General features: G+C 35.3%; 1 protein-coding gene across 1 annotated transcript; it reads left to right on the top strand.

Annotated features, from left to right (window-relative positions):
* Positions 1 to 2058: 2058 nt before the first annotated feature.
* LOC132172451 (kxDL motif-containing protein LO9-177-like) lies at positions 2059 to 11623 on the top strand. Its single transcript, XM_059583958.1, has 3 exons — positions 2059 to 2212; positions 3776 to 3928; positions 11330 to 11623. The coding sequence occupies exons 1-3, from the start codon at positions 2097 to 2099 to the stop codon at positions 11430 to 11432; spliced, it is 372 nt and encodes a 123-aa protein (XP_059439941.1). The 5' UTR covers positions 2059 to 2096; the 3' UTR covers positions 11433 to 11623.
* The last annotated feature ends 1208 nt before the right edge of the window (positions 11624 to 12831 follow it).

The raw sequence follows: 12831 nt of genomic DNA, 5'->3' as shown, positions 1-12831 counted from the left end.
AAAAAAATATAAGTTAATGGGCTTTTGTTCACTTAGATATATTAACTACTCATTTTCCTTATACTTTAACAATGTATGACACAAATATCACAAATGCATTCACAAATCTCTCTCTCACTTATGAGTCCCTTTTACATTGACTCATCTTTCCCTAACGAATGAGTATTTTACACAAGAATATCACGTGTACTCCAAGAACGGAACCAAATTACTCTTTTATGAAGTCAAACTAAACGGACCAAGACTCTTGTTTTAGCATTGGAAGCTAACCAGGTAAATTAATATACATATTTGAACACCACTTTAACCCAAAAGTTTAAGTTAATGAGCATTGGCCTACTTAGGTGTATTAACTACTCATTTTACTTGTACTTGATCAATGTAAGACACAAACCTCACAAGTGCACTCACAACAAATTTTTTAAGCAAAAGTTATATAGAATAGCTATTTTATTTAGGAATGCAACATCAGCAAATCTCATGATATTTAATTAAAAATGGGAGTTAAATTATAAAGACAAGATTCGAGCACAAGATATTTATTTTAATATTATATTAAATAATTAATTATTTTAAAATTTTAAATGAATAAAAAATATAAAATTAACAATTTAATTAATATTTTAACACGCACCAATGTTCATGTATTAGATAAAAGCTAAAACAACCATGTTTATTCTATCTATTTGTATTTCACATAAATTCTCGAGATCAACAACATAATCAAAAGAGGGTAATGTCTATGTTAGCCCTTGGCTTAGCTTTGCATTCCCGTTTACTTACTAAGTTTTGGACTCATCTAATTATTTCCTTTTTACATGTGAAAAATTTATTCGTTTTGCACTTTAATCGGTACTAAAGCGAGCCGGAGGATTAGGGGTCTTTCATCGGGTTTGAGGATATGAAGCGGAGTCATGTCGAGGCAATGTTTGAGTCTCTCTTATGTTTTGTTGTATTTCAATGATGGATTTGGTGATAATTAGGAATTGTTATCTTTAAAGTGTAGCTCAAATTATTATAATTCTTTTCGCTTTCCGCAATTTCTTTTGCTCTAATAAGTGTTTATAGTAGTTTTTCCATTTATTTACAAGTTAAATAATTTGAAAAAAATATGCTGATAAATCTCTAGGTTAATTATTTCTATTATTTTATTTTGAAGGTATTACGAAGAGATCTCCTTGAACTTATTTACTTGGTAAATAGGTTTTGAGAGGCGCACCAACTTAATTATTAATTAATTAATTTTTGAGGGTGGCTTGGCTACCCTTAAATTAGACGGGTTGTCCGAGCACCACTCCAATTGTTTGGGGTGGTTCAATCATCTCAGGTGTTTTTGTGTTTTTTTTTTTTTTAGGAGGGATATTGATAATTTTTGATAGTTTAAGCGGGACATTGATGCAATTGATAGCTTGAGAGAGACATTAAGAATGAGATTGTAATTTGAGGAAAATGATCCTCTCCATTTTAAATCCTCTCAATTTTCTCCTGATAGTGCATTAGAAGGGTAGTATTGTCTACAAATTTTAGCCTAAAAAAATATTTGGATAATTTTGCTCTTCTAAATACACTAACGAAAAAAAAATGAAGAGAATTTGAAATGAAGAGATCATTTTCCGTAATTTTGAGAGGAAATATTTGTGTACTTTTCCCTGTAATAAAATAAAATTCTATTAACCTAAACTGGCACACTAATCTATTTTTGATATCAAAATGCAGGAAATTGAGTGAATAGTGAATACCCGCATCGAGAAAAGTGCTCGTATTTGTTTTATTTTATTTTTTCATAATATTAAGCAAAATATTAAAATCAGTTGATTTGGTTTACCTGATTTACAATTAACTTGTTATACTATTCAAATGTTCTTAAAGCTCTTGAGGTAAGTATAAATAAAAAATTACTCCCTACTGTCAAATTTCTTAGAAAAAGTTGACGAATTCGGTTAGTTAGTATCAATAAAATTACGACACGTGTGGCTCATAATAAAAAATATATGAAAGATGGAGCCCAACAACGGTCCAAATATGAAGCCCAGGCCCAAAGCTCCATTTCATCAGCGTCTCTCTGTCTCTCTGAGTCTTGGAGTGATCATTTGGAGATGGAGCAGACGGAGAAAGAGACGGTAAGAGCGGCTTCGGAGGAGGTTTCTCGGGAATTCAAAACCCTTATCAACGCTGAGGATTTGGACTCCCTCAAGCAATTGCAGCACCTTATGTACATTTCTCTCTCTATTGATTACAATATATGTTTGTTGAATTGACCTCCAAACATTATCAAAATTGGATACTTTTGTTAGTGCTTTTAATAATGCTACTTTCCGATTTATACTGATTTTTATGAAAATGAGAAAAATTATAGGAAGAGATTTTGTTTGATTATAGTCTGTCTAACTTGGCTGTGATTGTGATTAATTCTAGAAAATTATGTTGGAAACCAAGAACCCGTCATCATAAAATACCAAACTTTACAAAGAGCTCATGAACCCTGCTCCTTTAAAAAAGAAATCTCAATTCAATCTAAAAATATATTTGGGTTCTTACTTTGTGAAGGAAGTAAAACCAATTTGTATTCATAGCTAGAAAAGACTATGTTAATGACGAGGAAGAAGAAGTGGATGTTAAATCTAATGGGAAAAAAATATGAAATCACCGATTCATCTTTACTTGAGTTTCTGAAATTGAGTGAAGCTTCCATTTAATGTGCTATACTACACTGACACTTAAAACGTCTGGGCATAGAGGAAGAAATTTGGGCAAATTGGATGGTTTACCCATGTTTCATTAGCCTAAAATCTGAAACATTTGTAGCTTAGACATTTTTGTCAGCTAGGCACATACTAGAACCTAAAGCATGGTCTATGCAACAGAAGGAACAAGAAAACAGAATTTCCAAAGTATACTTCACAATATTGGGTTATGCCTAATAGTATGGTGGATTTGTTTGCTTGTTGGTGGACGGGAGATCATTCTCGGAGTGCTATGGTGTGGAAGATGGTCCCTCTTTGTCTTATGTGGTGTTTGTGGAGGGAGAGAAATACAAGATGCTTTGAGGATCTACAGAGGACTTTGGAGGAGCTCAAGTCCTCTTTTTTCTTTTCCCTTTTCACTTGGACATATGCTTACTTAGCTCCGTTAGTGATTAGCTTTCCCGAGTTTATTGTTCTATTTTCTTCTTCTATTTAGGTGTTCTCTTGTATTCGTCCTGTGTAGTAGGGTTGCGTCCCTCTATGCCTTTTGGTATATACAACATTACTTATAAAAAAAAAATAATGCATCAGTACTTTGATGATATGTGTGGAAAATGACAGAATGGTGCTTATATTGGGTAACAATGCTGTTGGATTTACAGTCTATGTGAGGTACTTAGGTCGAATTAAGGCTAAGTTAGGTTGAGTATGGGGTACGTCAAATGACGTACTAAGATCATAGAGAGTCTTATAATTAAACATCTATACATGAATAGCTTGTTCTTCATATAAGTCAAAACTGATGATGAACCTAAATGGCCAAATCTTAGACCAATAATACAAACTTTAGTTTGTTTCGAAGCTAGTTTTAGTAATTATCAATTGACCTTAATTTGATTCTTCAAATTATGCTTTCACTATCCTATGTCGAGGACTCTCTCTTTGGGAGGGGCACCCATTTGTATGCTTTCTGTGTAGAGTAATGCGACACATACTCGCATTTCTCCAAACCCAATTTCTCACACCCATAGGTAGCCTTTAAAACCATTTTTTCTTATGCTGATTTTATCTTTTGGTGCTGCAAATTGCAGATTGGGAAGATTGCAGGATAGCAATGCAGTGCTGTCGCATTTCAATGAGTATTCAGAGCATTGCTTTACTGAGGTTTCTGGAGACTTATCTAGAAATACACGTCTTTTGAGGTCTATGAAGTCAGATCTTGATTACATATTTCAGAAACTAAGGTTTGTCTAGCACTTATTTTTTCTTTCATGCTGATTGTCTTAGCTGATTGCTCTTAACTTAATGGGTACTTTTTGAGGCATGTCAATTATTCTGTTGCCTACAGTTTATCTGGAGTTTGTTCAAGTAAATTCTTTAGATATATAAGACACATTAATGATGAATTTAGGATATGTTATTATGAGGATCTTTGAACATAATAGTGTATGAAAAAATAGGAGTCAAAACATGTGTATTGAAGTGTTTTGGAGTTGGGTACCTTGAAATTGATAATAATAGGCATATCACCCAATCCTGCAACACTTGGAGTAGTCCTTTGTTCATTGTAATGCATCAAGTAGATCTACTAACAGATATGTTTCTTGTGTAAATGCCTGCTGGCCGACATGCAGACTGATACCTATATCCATAACTATTAATATTCAAATACCCCTCAGGACTAGTAATTTTGCATTTACCCTTCAAACATCCAACAAGACAGTGCAGACTTTGGATGAAGCTTGAATTTATATTGTAGCATTACAGATTTGATGTTTTGTGTTTATTTATGTGCAAGAAAATTATGCATATTTAGTGCAAAATCTTACATAAAAAGCTGATGGCCTAATGATGAACACTCCATTTCTTGGTTGGAGTTCGAATTTTTCCATTGTTAAGCTAAACAATATTTTCAAATAAACTCATTGGAATGAGTTTCGTGGGTTAAACCATTTTAAATGTAAGGATTGCAAAATTCTTAACAAAGAGAGCAGTTGGTTTATTGGTGAGTAGTTTGGTGGGTTCAACTCCCACACCCAACCACTTTAAGAAAATCCCAAAGTAGGCTGGATGGGCTGCATTACAAATCCCAAAATATGATGGATGGGCCTTAAAATGCTTGAATGGTCACACGGGACAATGGGTCAAATACCTCCAATGCGGGGATTGAACCTACTTAATTTAGAGGTGCAATATGGATGGGAAAAGAGGCCTGTCCACGGTTTGACCTGTCCAACCTCTCCGTCTGGTTCAGGTTTTAAAACACTAATAGCAACCTTTAAAAAGTGCAACATTGTGTTGTGATGAGTGTTGTCTGTACTCATACATAAGTAAGCCTTGATGGTTTAGTTGCATAGAGACTTGTGTTTTTATATGTAAACATCAAACATAAGGTTTTAAGAACATATTGTATTATCTAAAGACTGCATTATTGGTAAGCTCTTTTGCCCTCCAAAATTAGTGCACTGCACTTCATAGAATATGCTTTTGTATATGTTTTGAATGAGGGAGACAGTTTTGGTGGGAGACTAAGGAGAATATTATGATTCCTTGAGAGTGAGACCATTTTATTGTAAGATCAAGGACTTCCAAAATCATTTGCTGATATTTTAAAAAGAATGTAGTGTATTTGAAGATTGAGAGACTTCGGTGGTAGAGCTGAAAAATATATATATATATATATATATATATATATATATATATATATAAGTAATAAGTATATTATCAAAACGTACAGAGGGGCGCAATCCATGTATACAAGAGGTATATAGGGAAGCCCCTATTGATTAGAAAAAGATTTACAGAGCTCTAAGAAATCATAAAAGGTGGACTCATTGAGTTTGACCAAGTCCCGCTCTAAGAGAACAAAGTATATAACGCCAACTTCCTCAACTCAATCATGCCGCTCTCATTATCCTCAAAGCTGCATACATTACGTTCTCGCCATAAACACCACATCACACATAATGGGACTAGCCTCCACATACGCAAAGCATGCCTATTACCCAATTGACCCCTCCAGCTTTCCAAGATATCACTCACTTGTCACGGCATAGCCCAAGTCACTCCAAAGAGTTGAAAGAATACATTCCATACCTTATTTGCAACCTCACAATGTAGGAGTAGATGGTCAATGGACTCTCCACAGTGTTTACACATATAACATCACTCCATTACCATAACATTTCTCTTTCGTAAGTTGTCCAAGGTGAGGATTTTTCCTACCGTCGCCGTCCACACAAAGAAAGCCACTCTTGAGGGAGCCTTCACCTTCCAAATACTCTTCCACGGAGCAAACGTCTGTGCCGGTGTAGAGAGTCTGATAATAGGATTTCACTTCAAAGGTATTTCTTTTTTATGGAATCCAACAAATTTTATCCTCACCCCCACATCTAAGTTTTTGGGAGTACAACAATGCAAAGAAGTGTGTTACCTCCTCCAATTCCCAATTATGCATGGGTCGAAAAAACTGGACATTCCAATGAAGAATATCATTCGTTCTCTCCATGTACTCCTTCACCCACGCATCCTTATTACATGCAATATTGAACAAAACGGGATACACGAGTTTCAGAGGGCGTTCCCCACACTACACATCACGCCAAAAAAGTACTTTTGTACCATCTCCAATCTCATATTGTTCATGATGCGCAAAACCTTCCCATCTCCTTCGAATACATTTCCACACTCCCACTCCATACGTTCCCCCCACCTCTTTGCAGCACCAATCACCCATATGACTGTCATATTTAATATGCACAGTTTTCCTCCTTAATGCCTCCCGTTCTGTTGCATATCTCCACATCCATTTACCCATCAAAGCTTGATTAAATTGAATCAAGCTTCGCACCCCTAACCCCCCAAACTTCATTGGCGTACACACCTGTGACCATTTCACCAAATAATACTTAAATTCATCCCCAATTCCACCCCACAAGAAGTCCCTCTGTAGTTTTTCAAGACGATTTGCTACTTCCACTGGAATAGGGAAAAGAGATAAAGAATATGTTGGTAAGTTTGAGAGGGTGCTTTTGATTGGTGTTAACCTACCTCCCTTTAATAAGTACATCCTCTTTCAACCCGCCAACTTATTCTCCATTTTTGCAATTATGGAAGACCAAATATGGGATGCCTTATGATGTGCACCCAATGACAGCCCCAAGTATGCTAGCCAGTCCTTCCACATCATCTATCTCTCCCACTGGAATAATATCAGATTTAGACAAGTTGATCTTCAATCCTGAGACCGCTTCAAAACATAGCAGTAGACATCTTAGATTTCGGACTTGTTCTACATTAGGATCACAAAATATTACCGTGTCATCTGCAAACATCAAGTGAGAGACCACCATTTCCTCTTGATCTCGCAAGCCCACCGAAAATCTAGACATGAGTCCTCTCTCCACCGACACGGTCATCATTCTACTAATATATATTGGTAAATAATTCAATCTTATTAATAGTACAATGGGACACAACTTTAGTACACATGAAGTATACAAGAGAAATCCCTTAATATGTTGTAAAATAAGAATAAAAATCTAAAAACTCAGGAAACTAGAAAATGACATACTATTAAAAGATGTTATCCATAGGTAGAGGGATTTGTCCAAAATATTTTTCAGCTTGAACACTGAAGTCTCGCGATCATCAAAACTCCTTGCATTTCTTTTTCTCCAAATATACCACATTAAACACAAACGAGCCAACCTCCAAACTTTCAAAATATTACAACTTCCCATATGTCCTCTCAAACTCACCAACAACTCTCTCACCTATCTAGGCATACCCAATCAACACCAAACAAATGGTAAAGCGAACTCTATAATTCTCTTGCCATCTCATAATATAATATTCTACCTTTTTCTAGTGTTGAGTATATATGTGTGAGTGTAAAAGGATAGAGTCCCACATTGGAAATATGTAAGAAGTGTGAGTAGATAATATAGCATTGTTGGGCCCAAACCAATAGGCTTAAGCTTTTGAGTTGTGTGGTGTCTCAACATGTTATGGTATGGGCTCACTAAAAGACTCCCCAAAGTATCAATCTCCTCCCTAACATCAAGTTTTTTTTTTTAATTTTTTGGACTTTTGTTCTTCCTTTTCTCTCTAATAGGAGGTTTCTCAAGTATATTTCATATGTACTAGAATTGCGCTTTTATAATGAGATTGCATTACTTATAAAAAAAAAAAAAAAAAAAAAACCTTTTGTGGGTGTGTGTTCGCTTGCACATGCATACGGGATAGATTATGAAGGTGAGTATGCATTAAGTCCCACATCGGTTGCATACTAGGTGAGATTGACAATATAAGTAACTCTAACTCTAATTATAATTTCAACTAGTCCTTTTGGAATACAACTCAAATGCGGCTAGTGCTTCCTTGGGTCATGACAAATGCTATTAGAGCCAACCTAGTAATGTCATGCGGCGCTAGGGTGTGTGATGTGGACTTGACAGGAACGTTAGGAATATAGATAGGAGAGATTGTGATATTCTGGATAGTGAAAGTTAAGCTCCATATTGGGTGGATAAATTATGAAGGCACGTGTGTGTGTGTCCTGCATAAGTTTTGAACTAGATAAGATTGGATTATATAAGTGACTGTAGGAAGCTCATATTGCAATTTTGACTTGCCATTTTGGAATATAGTGCAAATTTAGTCAACGCTTCCCTGGAATACGACAAGAAATATGCATATTACTTAGTGAACAATCATGACTAGATTTGATCTAATTTTGTGTAACAGCGTTATAAATCTTCTCTCACCCCTTTCCCTGGACTAAGCACTGAAAAATGTGGAGCATCTGGTTTCATGTTGTTTCCTTTTTTAAGCATAATTTATACAAATTAACAACCACCTTTTTGTATGCTAACAGCCAGAGAACCAAATTCTTTAAAAACACATTAGTGATATGGGCAATGATGTGTAGAAATAATGAAGAAAAACAAAGAATTCTATAGTAGAATAAGAGTATTATAACAGTTCTTATATGAAACCAGAAAGAAAATTAGCTTCTCTTTGATGCAAATTCATGATTAACCTCAACTACCTCCACTGAGGGTTTTCATGCGTCAGTTGTTGCAGTTTCAAGGGAGATTCTCCCACCAAACTGACCTAATCAGTTTTCCAAAATCACCAACCAAACTGCACCTCTAAAGGCCTACTAACTGAGCTGCACTGCGTTGAAGTTCTGTCAGTGCAGTGGGTTCGCTTGTCAGTTTCTAAGCAACCAAACAGTCAAGAAGGCCAAGATCGGTGGAAATCTACAACGGGACGATAAATATCAATGGAGATCTACCAGGAGAAAGAAGGAGAAAGTAGAGAGTAGAGAAATGGGGTCAAAAATAGGTGGAAAAAGAAGTTGAAGATGAGGAGGGAAAGAGGAGTGAATCAAGAAGACGAGAGAGAAGAAAGAAAAGATAAACATTGAGGAAAAGAGGAAAAACAATCGAGAGGAACAAAATTGAGAAAAACATGAAGGGGAAAGTAAAGAGGGAATAAAATGAAACGATAGAGAGACTGATGGTAGTCAGAAAGATGAGAGATTCAAAAGTTTGACTCTTTAGGATGTCAAATTTAAATAGAAAAATTTATAGGTGGTTATTTAACAACTCCAGAGTTTGGCCTTACTTTTGAATTAAATTCTAACTTATTAATTTCATCAACCTTAACTATACACTTACAAAATTGTTGTAATTTTAGACGTTTAGTTTGTTAACTAAAAATAATGAAAGCTTACATAAACTGGACTTAGGTCTTATCTGGGTACCAAAAATGCCTCTATGGGAATCACAGGTATTGACACTAAAAAAACTCACAAATATCCTATTATTCATGTGAAGGGTCTTCTAGTACCCAAATAGATCTCAAGTGCAGTTTACTTGAGTTTCTATTAGTTTTAGTTAATAGAGAGTTAGTAAAAATCCATATTGCAACAATTCTAAACTTTAGGATTTGTAATAATGTCTTTAATTTGAAACCAGGGTCAAACTCTAGGGTTTATTATGTAATTTATCCCAATAATTTATTAGGAGTCATTTTTACTAGAATTTGGTAAAATTCCTTTGAGATTTGCTGTGTATACTAATATAATCTGAAACTAAATGAGAACTTGATTGGTTGGTTCGGTTTTATGCGGATTATTAGACCTTTAAACCGACTACTGTACCAACACCATTGGTTTTCTCTGAATAAACATTGAACCGAACCTTGAAACCAAAGGAAACCGGCTGGAACCAATTGGTTTGGTTTCGTGGTTTCCTCAGTTCACTCGGTTTCATAAACACTCCCATTTCACGTGCATGTGGGTGTAATTGCTTGTCTACACCATCTTGGTAAATATAAGAGAACTTTAAGCTTTTTGATTATATGTTCATTAGCTTCTCTTGGGGCTGGAAAAGGACCTTTTATATGTTCCAAACCTAAGAAAATTCCAAAGTAGATTGATGCGGAACTATTTTTAAATTTTTAGGTAACGGGTTGCAATTTTTTATTTGGCATACAATCTATTTATTTTTATCCAAATCAAAATTTGTCTCAACAAGATATTCTGAGTTCAGTTTGGCATATTTTCTGATGAACAAGTCTTTTGCAGCCCTTTATATTGCACTTGATTTGGACATGTTTATCTTGCTTCCTCCTGGCTTCATCTTTTATATCTTCTTTCAAAAAAATTCCTGTATATTCTTTTTTACTGCCCAAATAACCTGAACTTTTCTATTGACTTGTAGTTGATGCATTTTGCTAGGGGTGTCAACTTGGTCCGGTTTCCCGGTTTTTGGCCAAAACCGGGAACTGGAACCGGGGTACCCGGTATTTGATTTTAGGAAACCGGAACCGGGAACCGGGGTACCCCGGTTTGTACCCGGTTATCCGGACCGGGTAACCGGTTTTTTTTTTTTTTAAAAAAAAAATCTTATTTTAGACCAAGAATTTTCCTCTCCTGAGTCTCCTTCACGGCTTAACAAACAACATTTACAAGAAATCAAACAACAATCTCAATCAAACCAATCTCAATCTCAAAGAAATCCCAAGAATTTTCCTCTCCTTCCTCTCCAAGAAATCCAACCCAATCTCAATCAAACAACATTTACATACCCATTAGTTGCAAAAAACCCAACAAATTTTCCTCTCCTTCACAAACCCATTCGGCCATGGCAGTGAAAATACCAACCAAGAAATCCATGAGATGAGCGAGATGCAAGAGAACGAGTTCAGATGCGAGAGAGAGAGAGAGAGAGAGTGAGTTCAGAGAGAGCTATATATATATTAATTTAATATATATAAAAAAAAATTAAAAGCATATTATTATATATATCCACCCTGGTTCTGGTATCCCGGTTTTTACCGGGTACCAAAAACCGGGACTTGGTTTTTTTGGAATCGGAACCGGAACCGGGTCCCCAGTTTCCTGGTTCCGATTCCGGTTCCCCGGTAATTTTTGATAGCCCTACATTTTGCAACTTTACTGTTGATTGTGAAACCACATATGCTGAGTCCCCTATTCTTACTTCGTCGTAAAATCTATTCCGTGATCTTGATTGAACTTGTATTGTTTATACACATTATTATTTTCTTGTGGGAGATCCAGATTTTGATGCAGTTTGGTGATTTAATTCTCTCTCCCTCTCTCATATTAACAGAAGCATGAAATCGAGGATTTTGGCTACCTATCCAGACGCATTTCCAGATGGTTCAACTGGAGAAGTACTTGACCGGAGACCAGACCTTGAAACTCCTCACTAACACTTGACAAGTTCTTAGGAAAAGGCATCGCTATGCTACCACTTGGGAAATGCAATGAAGATGATTTTTTTATTTTATTTTATTATTATTATTTTTATGTGTTTCATCCTGTTCAGAACTAAACCCACCACTGTGATCCATGAAAGAACTGTATAGAGCATAAATAAAAAGGATGGATATATATTTTTTTATTAGGGCAGTATCTTAAAAGTTCTATACTTCATGAAAACTTCTTTTGATTGTGAAGGTGAATTCGTCATGAATGTAAACTAGGTAAATATTCGAAAAATATTCCATTGTTTGAAGAAAAATATGAGAAATGTGTAAATATTTTAGTGTTCGATTCATTACAATCATGAACAAAAATTATATATATATATATATATATATATAACCGTTGGATTTCACATTCATCCTCCGGTCAAATTTCGATATAGAATTAGACTGTTGGGGGCTTGCAGCGTTTCATATATTTCTCACTGACAATTCTTTAAAATTCAAAACCCTGAAGATAAATACAAAGCTCAGAGGAGAAGAAATCAATAGATTGTGGGAGGGGGAGAGAGAGAGAGATTGTGGTAATTGGGGTCGACGAGGTGGCCGGTGACCACAGAAGCAGAAGCAGTGACGAGAACAAGAAATGGCCTCAAGAGCTATTTTTCCTCTGCAACATCCTGGAGGGGAGGTACTTCCAATTCATTTTTCGGTTTCGACATCTCTATTCGTTTGCAGTTTTTGTGATACCTTGGTTTTTGATTTCTTTCGAATATGAAACTGGATTTTCTTTTGATATTCGATTCATTTCTCTTTTGGGTGTTCTGAATTCCTGGAATATTTCATTGGTAGGTTGATTAATCTATGTTTGTAATTGTTGCTGACTTTTGTTATTGGCCTAATCATGGTTAATATATTTAATTAGTAGTTATAGAATTAATGTGTTTAGTATTTGAGAGTTACATATTCATGGGCAGTTGATTGTTAGTGGGCAGTTGTATTAGGGGAAGTTAAGTGTTAGTGTGGGTAGTTGGTAGTTATTTCCAGCATCTGGTGTTGTATTTGAAGCTTGTTAGAGCATTCCAGTGGAGGAGCCAAATTTTTATGCAAAATGACTCCTCAAAACTCACTTTATCTAGTTTAGTTAATGAATTTTTAAAGGTCTCCTACATAAAATTTTCCGCTTTTCAAAAGTTGTGCCAAAGGATCGTGAAGTAGGAATAATTTAAAATAATGTGACACTAAAAGGGAGTGAAAATAAGTGGATGCTTTGAAAATTTAGTATATAAGCACAACTTAGATATCAAAGAGACTGAAATTAGGTTTACATACTGAATAATTAATCTGGACACAAATAGACTCTCAACAGAAACTTTCCCTCCATAAATGGCCTGTTCATCAAGAC

The sequence above is a fragment of the Corylus avellana genome, chromosome ca2 (assembly GCF_901000735.1).
Source record: "Corylus avellana chromosome ca2, CavTom2PMs-1.0".
NCBI classification, from domain to species: Eukaryota; Viridiplantae; Streptophyta; class Magnoliopsida; order Fagales; family Betulaceae; genus Corylus; species Corylus avellana.
This window is presented reverse-complemented; position numbering and strand designations above follow the sequence as displayed.

Coding starts and splice junctions, on each gene's coding strand:
- LOC132172451 (XM_059583958.1), top strand. CDS start 2,097: ATGGAGCAGACGGAGAAAGAGACGGTAAGAGCGGCTTCGGAGGAGGTT. Junction 2,213..3,775: donor AAGCAATTGCAGCACCTTAT/GTACATTTCTCT, acceptor TGCAAATTGCAG/ATTGGGAAGATTGCAGGATA. Junction 3,929..11,329: donor TACATATTTCAGAAACTAAG/GTTTGTCTAGCA, acceptor TCATATTAACAG/AAGCATGAAATCGAGGATTT.